The sequence below is a fragment of the Haemaphysalis longicornis genome, unplaced genomic scaffold (genome assembly GCF_048455015.1).
Source record: "Haemaphysalis longicornis isolate Haplotype H1 unplaced genomic scaffold, Haemaphysalis longicornis Haplotype H1 scaffold_13, whole genome shotgun sequence".
Lineage (NCBI taxonomy): Eukaryota > Metazoa > Arthropoda > Arachnida > Ixodida > Ixodidae > Haemaphysalis > Haemaphysalis longicornis.
Genome location: NW_027526233.1, coordinates 37,865 through 57,411, shown reverse-complemented (window position 1 = coordinate 57,411; position 19,547 = coordinate 37,865). Strand labels below are relative to the sequence as shown.

Sequence of the window (19,547 nt, the reverse complement as noted above, 5' to 3'; positions counted from 1 at the left end):
GTGGAACAACTTCCGGCAGCATTTTTGTGCAAGGCTCATCAAACAACGCATACCGAATTTGTTCAAATATAAGGCGAGTTTTTTTTTTCCCCCCAAAAAACCATGACCTCAAAGTTTACCCCCAGCTGACATGGCTTCTATACTCGCTTTGGTGTAGGGGAAGGCTGCGGGAGAGGCCCACTGTCGTTTCGCATCCAATTGCAATTATACAGAGGGCGGTGAACATTTGGAACGTGACAGCCGCAAGGGCAGCACCAGTGCGTCAGATGATGATGATTGTTGTAAGCACCCATAGGCACTTTTGCAGTTGGCTTCTGGACTTTGTTCAAGGTGGCAGTTGAAATGAATTTTCTAGCTGCCCTAAATTAGTGGGCTTGTTCTTGGGTCTGTCAGCTCCCCACTCGCCTCGTAATCGAACAAGGGCGGTGCATACATGCGTGTGTTTTGGCATTGCGCACTGTGTGATGCATGGTTCCTCTGTCCGGCATGGTTGGCAGCCCGCAATGGGCGGAGTCGTGAGCCAGCCTCCGCCGCTGGTTCCAACGCCGGCCTCGGTGGTTGCGGCAGCCTCTCCGCCGTTGCCCCCCTCCCCCGAGCCTTCTGCCCCCTCCGTGTCGGGCATTGCGGCAGACATCGCCAACTACGACCCCAATGACCCCGTCAACCAGGCCTGGTGGAACGACACCCTCTCCTCCCTCGGACTGGCCACCGAGGGCGCAGACGGGGCAGACGGGGACGTCACGGCCGACGGTGAGTCTCCCTCGCTCGGTGAGCAGTGCCACTGTCCTGTAACCCCTCACATCATGAACTGAATGGAGGTTAGCTCCAATGCAGTTCAAATTTCCCGCCTTCGAACTGCTCGCACGGCATCTGTTGGGACACAGCACACATCGTTACCTTGCAATTCTTGACCTGCCTGGAAATTGCACCCGCGAAAGCACTGTCCTTTTTGTGCTTGCTTTTATCGCATCAGCTGAAGCCTTTTGTAACACGTTTGTAACGTTTTTTTTCTCTTGTTATCAGAGAAATATTAGCAGTGGCTTAGCTCGGTTGTTCCAGGATATACGTAGTGTGAGTTAAGGTTCAGCTGGTTATTCTTAGCTTTCCTGGTTGTCTAGGATTAGCTTGATTATCATGCTTACTGCTGTTTCAATGACACACACACGGTACACGCATTATGTGACATACATGTACAGTGGAATCTCGGTGATATGAATTCGGTTGATATGAATTTCGTTGTGATACGAATGTTCAAAATTCCCCAGCCAAAATGCATTGTATGGAATGTAAAAAAATTCAGATGATCCGTTTGCATTTATTACTCCGGTGCGGGTGATACGAACATGCGAGCCGCGAGCAGACGACTGCGGCGTGAAGGGGAGGCGGGAGTGTTTGTGCGGCTGTGTGGCCTTGGTTGCGCGCGGGCACATAAGTATTAAGCGTGAACCGCATGGAGCGTTTTCTGCTCGCGAAAACGCGCCGTGCACACCACAGGCACGCTGACGCCACCGCGAATACCACCCGCATGCTGCGCGCGGCGCGGTAAGCGGCGGCAACATGGGGCCGTCAGTGGCCGCAATCCTCCATGGCCGCGAAGTAGGGCGGGTAGCTCGACCGACCGCTTCTGACCGCTCTTTTAGATGCCACTTAACTCTCTCGTTACGGCGGAAAAACGGCCGATTTTGAGTGCTTCCACAATACGTTTTTTTTCTCTTGAGCTACTGGACACACTTAGCCTTGCTATGCATGAAATTGTAGCTTATAGATTGCTCTTCCAAACACAGAGCAACAGTTTTGTTAAAGGTACAATTACTTACAGTTTATTCGTCAAGTAATCAGAAAAAAGCCCCCAAGAAAAGTATGCGAAAAACACAAATCGGCAATTTTACTGAGACTAAAAATTATTTCAGGAATTTTAATATATACAAATTGTTCCTACGTTCCTTGGCTATGATTCAATATATAAATCAACAGTGTACACCACGTTTTCGATTTTTGAGGGCCCGTCAATCTAGCGGAACTGACGGCTGTACCACGCCGCGAAAGCACTCAAGGGTGAGTGAGTCTCTGTTAAATGCGCATCCAAGTATACTCTTTTGTGTTCTCGCACAAAATCCTTATTAGCTCGGTGGTAAAAAAACAAGAAAAAAAATCCAGCGCTCTCGAGAAGCGTCGCACCTGAACCCTGCTGCGCTAATCTGACACGAGCGCCAGGTTATAGCCACCTGAACCCTGCTGCGCTAATCTGACACGAGCGCCAGGTTATAGCCAGGTATAGCGCGATATGGCACGATGCATTTGGCAAAATATCCTGGCCGTACGTTGTCGAGACCCTAAACACAAAATCAAAACCGCAGTCGTCAGATAAGAAGCACGTTTTGTTTATAAATACAGCGCGGAGTCGCAATGAAATTACCTGCCAGCGTTTGTTGAAGTGCGAGGCACCTGAACCGGAGCTTCGTCGTCCGAACTTAAATCTGAAGATCCCACATCATTGCTTGACCCCTCGCTGCTGCTGGAATCAGAAAAATCGACAGCAGGAGCTGCCGAAGTGCTTGCTACAGCAGTCCGACTGTGCGGAGCGCGGCGCGAACCCGACGCCATTTTTTCTCCTGCTCCCCTCTACCTTCGGTTCAAATTTCTCTTGCTGCTCCGCCACCACATGAGACACATACACAAACGAAACCGAAATTGAAAGAGAAGTTGCCAATGAACACACCAGATGGCGATAGTTGTCCGTGGAGCGCGGGTTTCAGATTTTGCGGGAGATTTGAAATCATCAGACGCCGGCTTCCGATTGCCTATGGCGCTGTCGTGAAAGAGTTAAGGCACAAACGAAGGCGTTTGTGCAGGAAAGGAGCTGCTAATGTGTCCGAAAACGACACTGTAAAGCATCGTCCGCGTGGCTAGGGAAAGTGCCTATCAAATATCCGCCACCGTGGTAAGCCTAAGCATCTCCGGCGGAGCCAGCGCGCTGTCCGGAGCGCTTTCAAACTGCTGCCATGAAGAGCGCACCTCCCCATTGGCGCAAGTCGGCACGCTTCTCACACTGCCGCGTGCGTCGCGCATCATTCCGAGCAAGGTAGAATCTGACGTGGGGGCGAAATCGTCGACGCGGGCGTCGAAAACGCGTGCGCAACGCCGACGTGCCCGAATCGCTTGCGGTTCACGCTTGAGTTCGTGTGCGTGCGTCGCGTCGGCGATGAGCGCACGTTCTTTTCAGCCCGGCACCCCAGTGCCAGCCTCTGCCTCGGTTACCGCTAACGGCAGTGGGAGGAGCCTCACGACTTGCGTCAATGGGGAGTCGCATGCCTCATTGCGGCAATTTTGAAGCGCTCGCAGCAGCTGGCTGGGCTACCTCCGCGGCAGATATTCGGCGCGGATGACATTTTACAGTGCTTCTCCCACACTGTCAGCTCCTTTCCCGCATGAGCAATTTAGTTTACACCTTGAGCTGCGTTTTAACAAAAGGTTAGAAGCGCTCGCTGAAGCTACCTGCACCTCTTCACGGCAAGAGCCGACGCCATGTTGCGCCACCTGTCGCATGCGCGGCACGTTTCCATTTCTTCTCGTTTTCTGATGATACAAATTTTCGAGTGATACGAATATTTTTGCCGCCCCTTGAGATTCGTATGACCGAGATTCCACTGTATATTTATCAAGCGGCCCCGGCGCAGTGTCGCCAATCGCCCTGGAGCTAAGCTGGTTCCACAGGCGCACACTGGTGTTGCTGCGACGCACGAGCCATCGGTTCCACACCCAGCCACCCCTCGCATGATCATCAGGTGGACCGGGCCGCCACGTGCCGCGATTGTGCAGCATGGCTCTCCAGGAGCCATGCGAAACTGCTCAACCTCAGCCAGTGTAGCTCTCGCTACAAGAACAACCCAATGCGTTTTCTGAACTGAAAGAACACGGGGGAGTCCTGTTCAGAAACTTGCACTTTGCCTCAAATGGGCCCGAGGTTTCCTGTGCACCAAATAATGGGGACATGTGTGTTTCAAGTTTAGAGTGGTTGTGCTATTATAGTCTTCTTTTTGAGTAATTTGTTCCCACTTTTAGCCAAGCTCAATTGAGGGACACGCAGACATATGGACAGAAAGATTAAAATTTTCCTGTTTGGCCCTTTCAGCCGGATTCTTCTTGGTTTGAAAGCAAAAAAACGTTTTCTGCGTGTTCTGCTAAATTTTAGGGCACCCATGCTTACTGCTTCAATGACATCAACCAAAAACCAAACCGAAATTGGAGCTGGTAGTGCAAGTAATGACTTATTTATTAAGGAGACATTACATTAGGACATATGGCAATTAAAAATGTGATGTGGAGAAAAACAATTTTGTTTTGCTAAATTTTATGACCACATGAGACTACAAACAAAAAATGAGCTTCGTAGTGCGCATATTTATAGATGTAATGATTGAGAATAAAACTAGGACCGCAGTCTTTTTTTAACCTCAACGTTGTAATTTTGTGTTCTCTCAATCTTTTTCTTCTTTGTTTCGTTCAGGTCTGCTAAAACGGAGCAATCGTGATGTCTATCGCTATAGTCGTCCTTGAAGGACAATACCCCAGAAAACTAGCAGTTTTGGCTCCGTTCTCTGTGTGCTAGAGGCACTTTCATGTGGTGGTGCCAATTGACACCGCCACGGCCGAAAGGGTTACGGGGCCATGGAGCCAAAGTACAGGCTTGGTTCGTTCAAAACGCGACTTTGTCCCGATAAGTGTCTGATTTATCGCAAACTTCAAACAAAGAATCAGGTTATTTGAGAAAACAGATGCAGCAGTTGCGACTACTTCCCTGCCACTTTCCGGCAATTTCTCTGTTATGTCACATGGTCTTGTTTGTACGGGGCCCCTGGTTTCGTTTGACCCTGTTACTTGAATGCTAACGTGCGGTTGAACGATTGAATACCTTTTTTTTTTCATTCTGGCCCATGCTATGTCACTCCTGCCCATTTGATATCACTGTAGCATGAAATGTGAAAGATCCTCAATTTTTCTTTTTTATTTCTTTGGTTAAAAAACGTTTTTCATGGCTTAGGTGTACCCGAGTGGTTACCCAAAACTGGTTCTTTCAAACCTAATGAAGGTGTATTTTGTTCTCGTAGCCCAAGAAGGCCTGTCTACAAGCAAAAAAATACGACAGTGTTGCTGTAGTCCAAATAGAGAAGTCGAGAGCATGACAGGATCCCGTCTGGCCGGGAGGGTACATTTGGAACAAAAAAGGGACGCTGACCAGTCCAAACAAAAATACAGCACAAAAGCCTTGTTCACAATGAATGCATCACGAGAACTGCGTTGTTTAAAGGGACACTGAAGTGATACGTAAACATTGCGGGATTACTAGCGCAAATTATAGTCCGGAGTCCCCAGGCCATGTCTCGACCACTCTGGGCGCGTTTACGCGATTTTATTTAGTAGAAAAATTAATTCGAAAATGCTGTCCTCCTCTCTTTACGCTCGCCCATTTTCTGTTCCGTTTTCGTGTGATGTCGGAAGGAGCCGAGCTCGCAATTGGCTGCGCTACTGCACGGCTCCCCGGCCTTCAGACAGTCAGTCGGCCCAGCGTTTCGTCTGCCGGCCGCCGACGAGTCGTCGCAATTCGTTCGCTCAGTTGAAACGAAGCCAGGGCACGTTTGTGAATAGAAGAATTTGCCTTTCTTTACTTGGTTAGCTTGTACACTGTATCTAGCTCCAAGTCAAGGTCGCTTCACACAAGCGCTGCACAAGCGCACATGCGACGCTTCGCTGACTGGTACGCCAGTAGGAAAATATAAGGCCTCTTGAAGGCGGGAGAAGAGTCAGCGAAGTCAATATAGGTACTAAGGAAATAAAGTCAACTGACATTTGTACCGTACAGCGTAAAACTAGGGAGCGGGAAGCACTTTTTTGCGCTGGACGAACAAGCACAGCGGCCAGCCGCACGACTACGCATCTGCGAACGCTTTTCCGTCTAAGAAATGTAATAGCTAGATGTGAGATATTGTGGAAACTTGGGGGATGCTTATTGCACGAGCGCAAAACAACAAATAGTTGCCTAAGCTGCTTGGAATGCTAAAACTAAATAAAAGTGTAAACTGGTTATACATTATATACCTTATATATCCGACCCTGACCGAGCTGGCTCGTAGCCGAGTGATCTAAGGCGCTAGAATTTTTGGTTTACAAGTCACAAGTTCGAATCCCCGCGGGTACCTGCTTTTTTTTTTATAACTTTTTCGTTTTCCGCCGATGTTTTCTATACTGAGTTCACCTTTTTCACCTTTTTTTGGGCCGCAAGGTTCATTGCTCCACGAACTAGTTCACAGAACGCGCGCAGGCTGGCACTGGCGCGCTAGCGAGTTCTCGTTGGCGTGCTGTTGCCATAAGCACCGACTGCTTCCGGGCAGTGGGCACAGGCCAGAATCAACAGACCCTTGGTCTGGTGCGAACACGCTTTTTACGATACAGGCATGAGTGAGGCAAGCTCTAAATATAGGATAAAAGCGCATGGTGTTTGAGCGTCTGCGGTGACGCGGAGGGCGTTCATACACTGCGTAGGCCTCGGCTAGTGAATGCTACGATTCCAAGCCGTCCTGGGAGGCTTAACTTATGCATTTTACAGCCGACTATGGCAGAAGCGCGGTACGATGATTACTGCGATATTGAGAAGGCCCATCCAACAACGCCATTGGTTCTGTTTTACAGAACCAAAACCGAAACCAAGTCTTGTTTGATTGCTAACCTTGGGCATCATCCAATCACGGTGCCCCCTCCTCCCAACGTCACAGCCTTAGTTGGTGCGGCCGCCGCAAACCGTGCATGGTAGTTTTTCTTCTTTCGCGCTTTGTGAAATAATTACCGATTTGTCAACCGGAAAAACGCTGAAAAGTGTGCTTATTTGAGCCAGTCTACACAGTGCAAGCAAAAACTGGAGCTTGACAAATTCACTTCAGTGTCCCTTTAAGGGGGCATGAGTAATCGCCGGAAAGAGCATGTGTAGATCGGGTTTAGGTTTCCATCGTTGCAGTTGACTGTGTCAGATGTGGTCTGAATGATTAGTGGTATCGGGGGATCAGGGAATTACAAGAATTGTCTGCAGCAGCACGTAAAAAATAAGAGCGTCCGCAACAATGCTCTGGCTGAGCACGCTTTCGTGAATGACCACAAGATTGTTTGGGACAACACAAGAATAGTCGCAACAGAAAAAATGACAGCATCACGGCTACATTGCGAGCATTGATGGTCATAATTCAGATGAACTCCCCGTCACCTCCGGCGTTCCCCAGGGAAGCGTCTTAGGTCCCTTACTTTTTTTTAAATTTATATAAATGACCTTGCTAATGTTAGTCTGGACTGTACAAATTAGGCTATTTGCTGATGATTGCGTTTTGTTTAAGGAAATTTCTAACCATGATGACCAACGACTACTTCACTCTTACTTGCATAAAATTATTGCGTGATGTAATGGATGGACAGCTTAATCCAGATGAAACTGTTTTCATGAAATTACTTCCATTATTTACCATCCAATTACCATCTTCCAATTACCATCTTCCTGCCCGTCCACTTTCAGAAGTTAACGAATACAAATGCTTACTAGGTGCAACTTTACCAATAATCTTAGTTGGAATAAACACATTTAAAGTATTTTCTCGTCCACTTTTCATAAACTCTCTTTTTTGAGTCATAAACTGCACCATGCTCCTTGCTTATACTTCCATAGTAAGGCCAAAATTAGAGTATGCGTGTTCGGTATGAGACCCTTACACAAAAATTAATATCGATGCGCTTGAAATGATCCAACCTAAAGCTGTCCGAGTAAGTATCGTGCAACTAAGCCTCCTACCCAACTGTTGAAGAAACATAGAATTCCTACGCTGGAAATTCGAAGAAAGATGTTTTGGCTAAAATTTCTGTTTTTACTTAAAAACAACAAATTATCCCTGCAACCTGACTCTTACATCAAGCCATCCACAGCCCGGTTGTCAAGAAATAGGCACCTCCAATCACTTACCCCTTACTACGCCAGAACTAACATCTTCAAATACTCTTTTTGTTCCCTCGAACCATAACAGAGTGGAACCAGCTTTCACCCTCAGACGTTGGAAACCTTGATGCCATCCAACAAACTATTTACTGATATGTGTTTTTATGTACACCTTGATGTTAGCCCCTCTTACTTGGGTCCTTAAATGGGCTTGCAGAATGTACCTAATAAATAAATAAATAAATACATCGGGAATAACCAGTCATTCAGACCACATCGAACACAGTCAACCGTAGCAACGAAAATCTAAACCCGATCTAGCACGCTCTTTGTGGCGATTACTCAAGCCACCCGGAGGACGACGACGATGAAGGGTGCAGACGTGTCTCCGTTGGCTCCAGCTTTAATGACAATTAGCGAGGCGATAATTAATTGGTATCACAAAGATTTTGTTACCAGTGCTTCCGGAAGATCATTGCGCACACGCTGATACTGGATTTTTCAAAAAGGTACGATTTTTTCGGAACCTTTTGGGGATTTTTCTCTGCTGACATCCTGTTCGGAGCTAAGCCTACCCGACGAAACGAAATACGTGGCAGAGATAGGCCACCAGGCCTACTGCTAAGCCTAATGCTGGCGGAAGCAGAGACCATGCCGACCGAACCCGCGGCTTCAGGGGTGCTCATGACTGACGACACGGGCCGGATGTGCGTAGAAGTAGCAGGAGTTGAAAAGGAAATGACGTCAATAGCCCCAGAACAGAAGGACAGCTGGACGACGGTTGAACGCAATAAGAAGCCGAGAGGAGAGCCGGCGCAGCGCTCCTCACCCCTAGCGGCTACGGCAACCAAGACATTCGCATGACGAGTGGCAGCGGCGGCAACCATGGCGGCGAGGCTTAACACCAACCTACCAAGGGAGGACGGCAAGGTGATCGTGAGTCCGCTAGGAGGACTGCGTGGCGAGGAGCCCAATACCCGCAATCGAGGCAGCCATCACAGGGCCGTGGGCATACCACTGAGTGAAGTGACGAGTGACGCGTTCGTGGTCAACAGAGAGCAAAACATCGTGATCAGCATGCCCGATGTGACCTGGGAGGGCCGGTACTCCGAGATCAAGGAGATACAGATCAACGACAGGAAACATGAAGTGGGCGCTTACGCGACGGTAGACCTGTGCGCCGCCGCGCCACGCCGCCGCCGCTGCCTGTTTTAGTCGCGCTGTCTGCGCCGCCGCCGAAGTCGTGGGAAGGAGCACGCCGCCACCGCTGCCGCCGGGCAAAATTTTCGCCGTGCCGCCGGCCCCGCACCCCGCCTATTATTCTTTTCTTTGAGGGGAGCTGCTGAAGGGGTGTTCACACGACAAAGTGTTTCAGCGGACAAATCCGAGGGAGGTCGTGACGTCACCACAGGCAGACTTCCGCTCGGCCAACTCCTTCACTCACACGGAGGATGCGTCTGTCGGATGGACATCAGTCTTTCCAGTCGCCTATCTCTAAAGCAGAGCTGCCGTAGCACCGCCGATTCCACTACGGCGGCAATTTGTGCTAAAGCCCCTACGAATTGATCCCGTCAGCCGCCAAAAAATTGGCCGTGGACGCGATGTAGGCGGTGCCGTGTGTAGAGAACGGCGCGCGACGCGCGAGTCAGTGATAGAGTGGGGATGCGCGCGCTGGGAGCAGCTGGCCGGTCCGCCTACGGGCAGATGTTAGGCTTAACACTGCGGCGAATATTCGATTGCTGCTCACGCAAGCGATTTTTAATGCAACTTTCCATCACATCATTATCCCCTTTCTCGCATGTGCAGCTCTGTTTGCGCCTCAGGGAGCGATAACAAGCTATCGTTCGATCTACCTGTGCCAGTCTGCGCCACTTCGCGGCTGCGGCTGCCGCTCGCCCAGCGACCGTGCTGGTGGTATACGCCTCGAGCGCGGCCTGTAGGGGCGCCACTAAAATCCCCCTAGCGGCCCGTTTCGAAAGCAGGCGCGGGAGTCGGCGTCCCGCTCCCCAGTGCCGCCGCTGCTTTTGCGGCACGTCCACGACTGAGATTTGCCGTGTGCGGGCGTTTGAAATCCATGTTTATGTGGAGCAATCACTCTGTTCGCAAACGAGGTGTGTTTTCGAAAGTGTAAATGTTTCTGACGCGATCTTAGTGTGGTATATTCGGCCTGTATAAGCGCCAGGTGTGTCACAGGCCAGCGTCGCGGAACCGGCGTGTGATGGAGCCGATTGTAGTTACACTGACCTGAATTTACTAACAGTTTCTCCGTAACCACCGGTTCCTCAGATGTTCATGCTACGGCTATACACTACTATTTAAATTGGTTTTGTGCGCTTACATAATCAGCGAGCACTCATACTTGACAGCACGGCAGTTACGTTTGCCAATATTATAACTTTGATATTGATCACCACCATTTACAAGCCAGTCTGTGTTAATTTGGGGAATATTAAACAAAAGTACGATGGACAATGCATAATTATACTCGGGGATCAGCACACGACAAAGTCGTCTTGTCGTGAGGCGAGCGCCCGCAAACATTCATCTGCTCCTCTGCGAGCAGCGCGGAGACGGGCTTAGAATAGAATCTGCGTCCGCGACTAATGCTTCTTCGAAATATCGTCATATGGCACAGGGAGCCAGCAGAATAAAGCAGAAACTGAAATCAGAGGGCCTTATCACATACCACTATCTTCCAACGACACCTTTCATCGCTTATTGAACAGCCTACCCTGTATACCTCCAAAAATGCGGCCGCAGTATAATCAGCTGTTCGTTGAAGTAGAAAAAGAAAAGGAAAGTAAACGCGGGATTTGTGTGTGTGTGTGATTACTAAAACGTTCATTGCTTGATTCCACTCCGCATTTGTACACAGCTTCGCCCTCCTCCCCCATCCTACCCCCCCCCCCCCAATGATGTCTCGCGAAATAGCAGTGCATTTCGTGTATAGTTGGTCTAGTGAACCCTACGTGGCTTAAGTTTCGACGAACGTCTTTAGCATGTCAGAAGCTGCACTGTTTTTTTTTATTTCCGTTAGAGAATTATGTATCTTAATACCGCACTTGCACAGCATTTATTTTTCCGTGGTTTCATTAACTTGCCTTGGAGTGTGGGCAAATATTTAACGATGCACAGCTAGTCTTGGAATATACTTAACATTTACGCACGGTTTATATGCTTATAAAAGGCATAAGTTATTGTGCGGGATTGCGTAATCACATCCCCGAAATATATTTTTCTGTGACATATATATTCGAAACAAAGCCGCATTCATTGTCGACGCTGCAAAATGAAGCCAACCTCTCATTGTGCCAGTAACATGTCTAAACGAGGCGGCAGTAGAATTCATTTGTGCCTGATGTTTTGGAGGTGACAGGGGTGATATGATACGCAACTCGCTCAGTGCGCCTGTCAAGTGCGCGCCGCATTTTCGCATCCATTGTAATAAGAAGCAATACGAATAGAGTGCCTGCAACCGCTCTAGAACTTGAGTCGCCAACAGCTGCCCGACGAGCAGACGAAATCCCGCTGCCTCCGCCGCCAAGCATCGGATCGTTTGTAGCTCGCGATGGGAGTGGTGCGCCGGAGAGAAACCGTGACGTAGGGGTCACGTGATGCGCACTCCTAGGAGCCAAACGGCGGATTTCTCCTTCGTGTGAATACCCCTTGAAGGGCGAGTCTTCTGAAGAACGGAGGAGTATGAAAGGAAAACACGTCGCTTCGCTGTCAGTTGTCGTTTCTCCCTCTGCAAGAAATGCCTCTCTCAGCGGTGCTGTTCATCGGGAAATAATCGCGATCCACCATGCATCAACGGATGATTTGTACTTTCCGCCTGGAATCAGTCATTCTGCTGCCCGTGTGGGGAGACTTTAGTCTCCTTCCTTCTCCTCCTTCTCCGAATAGCTTTTCTTCCCGGCCCGTCCGCCTCGTACCAATCCTCTTACATTGCATGCGTACCGCGACCTTGTTAGCAAAGGCCAGCACAGCACAGGGTGTGATGGTCCGGGACGACAGAAAAGTGGCAGTTATAGAGATATGGGTGGAACTTCGCCACAGCCCACAGCAGGGCGAGACACTCGCGTTCGGTTGTGGAATAGTTGCACTCAGCGACGGAGAGGAGGCGGCTGGCGTATGCAGTCACGCGGACTTCGCCAGTCTGGTGTTGCACTAAGACCGCTCCTATTCCGTGGCCACTGGCGTAGTTCGGTACAAGCGGAAATGTCAAAGTGGGCTAGAATAGGAGTGGTAGTAAGCCTATCAATGAACGTGGCAAAGGATTCTTCACGTGTGAAGAATCCCACATGAAGGGAACGTCTTTCTTGAGGTCGGCTAAAGGGCTGGCAACATGGGTGAAATTTCGTATGGAGTGGTGCAAGTAGGAACATAGCCCAAGAAAGCTTCTGACATCGTTTGCGGTTGGGGAAAGTTTTCGACGTCGTGTATTTTAGCTGGATCGAGTTGAACGCCGTGGGCATCCACGACGGGACCGAGAATTTGAATTTGACCTCGGGCGACTCGGCATTTGCATCAATTCGGTTGAAGACCTGTGCGGCGAAAAACAGAAAGGGCCATTGATAGGCGTTCCAAATGTGTTTCAAAGGTCGAGAGAAAACGATGACGTCATCGAGGTAGCACAAGCAGGTGGTCCATTCAAGGCCGGCACTATCATTCTTTCGAATGTGGCCGGCACGTTACGTAGACCGAAAAGCATAACCTTAAATTGGTAGAGACCATCTGGTGTAATAAAGGCTGTTTTTTCTCGGCCCATATTATCCACACAGGGTGTGCACAGGTCCTTGAAAACCTTGAATACCCTTGAATTCCAGAAGTCTGTTTTCAAGGCCCTTGAAAACCTTGAATTTTTTACAAGTCCTTGAAAAGTCTTGAATTTCTTGAATTCTAGATTTAATTTAGTAATTGTCATCAAGAAAACGGACTTTGTTGCTGAACTTTTGTTCTTGTTTAATCATTCTGAACCGCAGTCAAGAAAACACCGGTTTTTATACCTCTGTAGCCGATTCTGTTAGGCAGCTGGCAACACTGAAGACAACGAGCCGTTTCCATCCCCATCGCTATCGCATCGCTACCTCGCCATCACTCGCTGAGTCATACGGCCGCGTCCGTGCGCTAGTATTCGTCTAATCGTGATTTCAGCGCTTTTTGAACGTGGCTTCTTCGGTTCAGTGAAAGTGATGTGTTGATATGTGAGACAATGCCCGGGAAAAGCAAGTTTCAGACTACGTGGCTCCACCATGACGACTACAAGCAGTGGATTGCACCGGACACAACAAGTCCGCATCGGGCTAAGTGCAAGCTTTGCTGCAAAACCTTTGATGTGACTGCCATGGGTGAATCGGCTTTGAAAAGCCACATGAAAAGTGCCAAGCATATTGCTGCAGTGAATATAACGCAAGGTCGCGTGTTGGACAGCCATCTCACTGCTGTCGCGAGAGAGACAGGGCAGTCCGCTACCAGGGCTCCGTTGCCGTCACCAAGCCTAAACGACGCTTGCAAAACGCACGAGCTTGTTACTGACGCTGAAATTATTTGGACTCTGAAAGTCGTCACATCCCACATGTCGTACCGGATGTCATCGCAAGCAGGGGAGTTATTTCAGCGCATGTTCCCGGACAGTGAAGTGGCAAAGGCGTTTTCGTGTGGTGAAAAGAAATGCGCCTATGTGACATGTCATGGTCTGAGGCCTTTCTTTCTCTCAGCTTTGCAGCGAGAGATAGAACAGTGTGAAGTTTTTGTGGTACTTTTCGATGAGTCGGCAAATGACTGTCTCCAAAGCAAGCAAATGGATGTGCACGTGAGGTGTTGGGACTCCGCTCAGAAAGTGACGACGAGGTATTATACCTCCGTTTTTCTGGGGCCTTCTACAGCTGATGACATCCAGGAGAAGTTGCTGAGTGCCCTTGAGCCATTGCCCCTTGCAAAAGTTCTTCAGATATCTATGGATGGTCCAAATGTTAATCTGAAGTTCTTTAGGCACATCCAAGTGCACTTGCAACAAAATTACCAGGTTCAATGTGTGGACTTAGGCACTTGCGGGCTTCACACAGTGCACAACGCTTACAGGGCAGGAGTTTCAGCAACTAAATGGGGACTTGATTGCCTGTTGTCTAGTCTGAATGCACTTTTTGAAGATGCCCCAGCACGGAGAGAGGACTTTTCTGCAGTCACCGGCCAGCACACTTTTCCTCTCAAGTTTGTCGCCCACCGGTGGTTAGAGAATGTCCCTGTAATTGAGCGAGCGTTGTTGGTGTGGTCTGACATCAACAAGTACATTGAGGCTGCTAGAAAAAAAGCTGTCAACCTGCCTAAATGTGCCTCGTTTAACAACTTGTTGGAGTTCAGCTGTGATGCTTTGCTCCCAGCAAAGTTGAATTTTGCATTGTGTGTGGCAAATGCACTGAAGCCTTTTTTGGTAGAGTACCAGACAGACAAAGCAATGGCCTTTTTCCTCGCAAGGGATTTAGAGACTGTTCTAAGGAAGCTGTTCACAAAGTTTCTGAAATGTTCAGTCCTGTCTGCCAAAGGAATCGTGGGCCTGCTGAAGGTCGACCTTGAGAATGCTGAGAACCATATTCCACTAGAAAAGGTGGATATAGGCTACAAGGCAGAGCAAATCATCAAGAATTCTCATGCAAGCGCAAAGGATGTGTTTCAGTTCCGGATGGAATGTAAACAGTTCTTGATCTATGCCACAAAGAAGGTTCTAGAGAGAAGCCCCCTGAAGTTTGCATTTGTTAGGGGCCTTTCTTCACTGGACCCAAGACAGATGTGTACAAAGCCAGACGAATGCCTTCCTCTTTTCAGAAAAGTGTTGGATACCCTCATCACTGTGGGTAGAATGGCTGACCACGTTCGAGACACAGTGTTGGCTGAGTACACGGAGCTCCTGCATGAGCAAAAACATAAACTTAGACAATTTGACAAGGGCACTGATAGGCTGGATGAATTCTATGCTGACCTCTTGAAGTTCAATTCAACCTACTCGGAGTTGTGGAGCATTGTGAAACTTCTGCTTGTCCTCAGTCACGGCCAAGCAACAGTTGAACGTGGATTCAGTGTGAACCGGCAGGTGTGCGTAGAGAACTTGAAGGAGCTTTCATACGTGTCGCAACGGGTTGTGTGTGATGCGGTTGAGAAGGCAGGTGGTGTCCTACAAATTCCAATCACTAAGGAACTGAGGATTGCTGTGTCGGCAGCTAGGCAGAGGTACGGAGCATACCTGGAAGCCCAGAAAAAGCAGGACCTTGATGCTTCAAAGCAGAGGAAAAAGCACTGCATAGAGGAAGAGCTTGACGCAATGAAAAGAAAGAAACAAAAGCTGGAAGCCACAATTGATGACCTCGTGGCTTCTGCAGATGCCTATGCGGAAAAAGCAGAGGCAGAAAATGATGTGACACACATTGTCAAGTCAAATAGCCTCAGGAAGACGGCAAAGGACAAGACAGCTGAGCTTCACTCGATCAAGGTCCAAATTCAGCAAAAGCGACTGGAGCTCCCCTGAAGAGGGTGGCTAGGAGGAGCTGCTTAATTTTTTTTTGCTTTGTGCAGTTAATGCTATTTGGGGCAATAGAACAATTTTCTATTGTGTGTGACATGAACAAATCTGCATTGTGATATATGATAAACCTATTCTTATTTTTTCTGTTCAGTGCAAGCAAATTTGCATTGTGAGATTTTTTTCTTTGTGCAATAAATATGTCGGGCCTTTTGAAAGCCTTGTCTGCAGATCTTTGATGTAAAAAAATCAAAATAACCTCGCGCAGAGGGCCTTGAAAAATCCTCCCACAGGGGCTTGAAAGTCCTTGAAAACCCTTGAATTTTTCTCTTCGAAACCTGTACGAACCCTGCCACAGCGATTTGCCAATAACCGGAACGTAGGTCGACGGAAGAAAAATAGTTGGCTCCGTGGCGTGGATGCAATCAAGTGCGTCGTCAATTCGGGGAAGAGGGTACATGTCCTTTTTTGTAATGTGGTTCAGGTGACGATAATCGATGCAAAGTCTCCACGTATTGTCTTTCTTTTTAACCAGTACTACCGGTGACGCCCAAGGGCTGGAAGAGGGCTCGCTGATGTCCTTTTGTCGACTTGCTCTTGTGTATTTCAACGTGCAGTGGCGGTATGGCCTGCGGGGGATCGGGCGGGCGTCACCCGTGTGAATGCAGTGCTTGACCACCGAGAGGGCGAGTGGCAAAGTCAGAAATGTCGCTGTAGGTGATAAAGAGCTCGGGGGCAATCATTGGTGATGGGGAGGTAAAGGATGGGGGCAAGGGTCAAGAGGTCACACTTCTCCAGTGGGTGAGCCATCGCAATGGTCATGCCGTCGGGAATAATTTGCGAAGAGGCACCAAAATTAAGGAAAGGGAGAGTATTGCGGTTGTTGCGAACACGCACCATGGTGTGCGGAAGTGCCACGTCTCGAGTAAGTAGAACATCAATTTGTGGGGCAAGGAAGTAGTCACCGTCGGGAACAGGTTGCAATGTAGAAAGGAGGAGCTCGCGGGGAGAGGTGAGTGTACTCAGTCGAATGTAAGCGACATTGCACTTCCTCAGGCACTTTTTCTGGGCAAGGTAGATCAAAGCGGATGGCTCCAGCCGAATAGTCGATAAGTGCAGAATGTTCAGAGAGAAAATCAAGGCCAAGAATGAGGTCATTGGGGTAAACAAAGCGGGAACTGGGTGATCGGCAATGGTGACACGAGCGGTGCTCGTACCGACAACGGTAGGGGAAGTTCCATCAGAAATGGGGCAGAGGTGATATGTTATTGCAAGGTGCAGGTGAAGCGGGCAGAGGATTTTCGGTCGGGGTCGTCCATGCAGCATCACCTCTGAGAGCTGCATGATCCAGTTTTCCGGGAAGAGGCGGTCGGACAGCGAGTTTCGGGAGAGGGCGACTGGTGGCAGGGAGGCGAGGACAGTCGGGGGAACGAAGCAGCGGCATCGGAGCTGTTGGTATCACGATCGGAGGAAAATCGTCGGGGAGCATAAGTGGAGTAAGCAGTATGGGAAGCATTGTGAGGGTGGCTGTGGCAGTAACGGAAAACGTGTCCTATACGATGGCAGCAAAAGCAAATCGGACGGTCGTCAGGGCAGCCGGATTGTTGAGATGACGTGCGGTATGACAGGTGCGATGCTTTGTAGAACCGGGTGGGTGTCCTGACCATTGATGGCACACAGCGGGCGACAGCTTGAATCGCAGAAATGGATGGGCTGTAGCATGGTGTAGTGAGCGGGGCTGGCGACATGGCCTCAACTTGTCTCAGGTGAGGGGGGGGAGCAGCGTATCTTCGCAGGACGAAGTAGCGGCCGTATTCGGAAGGCGGATGAAGTTTTTAGCAATACGGTAGCTTTTGGCCTCCTCCAAGCGTCGGCACTCTCCAACGATGTCATCTATGTTTGAGCTGCTCTTGAGAACTAGTGAATTGAAAGGGTCGTCCGCAGTGCCTTTTAAGATGTGCCCAACCTGTTCTTCCTCAGGCATTGCCCGGTCAGCCTTGATGCACAGAACAAGTGCGCCCTGAATATGTGCAATGTAGGATTCGGTTGAACTCCGGACACGAGACGCGAGGGTGTTCTTGGCGGCAAGATGACAATGAGGAGTGTTTCTGAACGCTGCCCGTAGTTTCTCCTTGAAGATGTCCCAACTGGTCAATGTCTCTTTGTTGGGGCCGTACCATGTCAGTGCCGTGTTTTTCAGGCAAAACATCAATGTGGGATCCCACCTGTTTAGGCTGCTTACCTGCTCGAACATGCGGATCCGCTCATCAGCATCGTCTTCATTGTAGCCAGTAAACATTCGGAATTTTCGAGGGTGAGACACAACAATGGGGGGAATGGCAGCGCCTGGAGCAGGGTCGTTGTGTTAGGCACACTGGACGGCAGAATTTGACGACCGCTGCGGAGTTCCGTGGTAGACGGGAAAAGCCTGCAACCTCCACGAAGATGTTGCGAGGCAGAGGCGCGGGAGTACAATGTATTCACTAGAATAACAGTGCTGAACAATGCCAGCGAGAGAGCACAGAGCTGGAAGCTCTCAGTCTTCTTCTAAACAGCACATAGCTGTAGCTGTCCTTATCGTCTTCACTCAACTGTTCTCATTACAAGTGCCATGAAGGGAAAAGACAAGTTTGTTTTTCCAAATAAAAACGACGGCAGTTTTGTTGCAAACTTCAAACAAGTAAGGGAGGCATAATAAAGGACCCCTGCAACACCTTTTTACTGGCACTTTTCTGGCCCTACGTCGCTTCATCGGGTCATTCAGATACAGATGCCAAAAGAATTATTAGGATCGGTGCGGAATAGGGTAGTGATTCAATATTCACATCTGCAAATACAAGCAAATACGTCACAACCGAAGCCTGTGGGTATGATGATGCACCCTACGATTGGCTGAGCTTGCAATGTTTTGTGCATGTCAATGTATCGACCAAACCAATCCTAAACAGTAGTGGTATTTCTTCCTTGAAGGAGGCACAAAACTTAACTGCAGATAGCAACAATTGCAGACTGCTGCTTCCAGCACTTGGGTGCCCTTTGAAGAAGCCATGTTACAATGAGCTGCTTTCTATGCTCTCAGCATCGCCTCACTTCCGGTATCTGCATGTTTCGCTAAAATGCATGCCAGGTTGACCGTTTGTGTTCCATATGACGATTTCTATGCTCAGTGGATACCAGCGTCAACGCCAGAAGTCAGTAAGCATTGCAAAGCAGACGGCAGATTAGATGTGTTTAGTCCGTCTCGAGAACCCCAACGTTTGAAGACGTTGAACTGGAAAGTGCCGTTCCGTTCACCGAAAAGCAAACAGACCTTTTGTTATTTCTGTAGCAATTGGCTGCCATGAGAGCAGTTCAACCAAGCAATGCTTGTTGGAAAGCTGTTGCCAAAGGCTGCGTCGGGGATATCGCGACTGTGTGATGGCTTTTTATGAGTTAAGCTCTGGCTTAGTTTCTTGCAGCATTAGTATGACGGGGCTCATCTGCAAGATCGGTTCGTAATGAACAAACGTTCTCGCTGTCAAAATTTCTGAGCAACGACAAAAACCACACACTCGTTGATAGCCAGGCATTGTATGCCAAGTTGCGGTGTTGCTGGAATGGCTGAGTGGTTAACGCATCAGACTGCTTTTGGAGGCTGATGGTTGGACACCGCGGAGGCCTAGTATGTTTTTGTGGGCATCTCGGTACTGTTTCCCTCCTTTCTGTGAATCCACAAGTGGAGTTCACGGGAAGCCACCTTAAAACCACTTGGGGCATTCTTCGAGGCAAGTCTTGTGATGAACAGCCTCCTTGTTAACCACAAATAGCTTGAAAAGTAAGCCTAGCCAGACACATCAGCGCAGCGACTGGCAGGAGACTTCGGCCTTCTCCTACTTGTCGGCACTGGGTTGTCGCGGTGCTGCCGAATAGTGCCGTCAAGGAGCGTCCCAGGTCAGACAACCCTAGCCTCCAGAGCGCACCGTTTTCGGCTGCCTTCGTTGGTGCTGCGGTGCGTTGTGATCGAGAGAGTTTAAAATTTAAGAATGGAATAACGTTTTTATTTCTGCACGTACATTCGTCATTATT

The 19,547-nt window shown here is 49.1% G+C and overlaps 2 protein-coding genes across 5 annotated transcripts in view; both read left to right on the top strand.

The window, feature by feature from the left end:
• The window catches only part of LOC144164191 (egl nine homolog 1-like), a 59,802-nt gene that overhangs the window by 6,276 nt on the left and 33,979 nt on the right, over positions 1 to 19,547 (top strand). For all 4 annotated transcript variants that reach the window (XM_077694699.1, XM_077694697.1, XM_077694698.1 and 1 more), the window contains exon 2: positions 498 to 750. In XM_077694699.1, coding sequence (XP_077550825.1) covers positions 498 to 750 — 253 coding nt within the window. The remainder of the gene's footprint in view (positions 1 to 497; positions 751 to 19,547) is intronic.
• Positions 12,744 to 15,700, top strand: LOC144164190 (uncharacterized). The gene has a single exon (XM_077694696.1). The coding sequence runs from the start codon at positions 13,182 to 13,184 to the stop codon at positions 15,486 to 15,488; it is 2,307 nt and encodes a 768-aa protein (XP_077550822.1). The 5' UTR covers positions 12,744 to 13,181; the 3' UTR covers positions 15,489 to 15,700.

What these genes read in the sequence shown, in the direction of transcription:
- LOC144164190 (XM_077694696.1), top strand. Translation starts at nt 13,182, where the DNA reads ATGCCCGGGAAAAGCAAGTTTCAGACTACGTGGCTCCACCATGACGAC.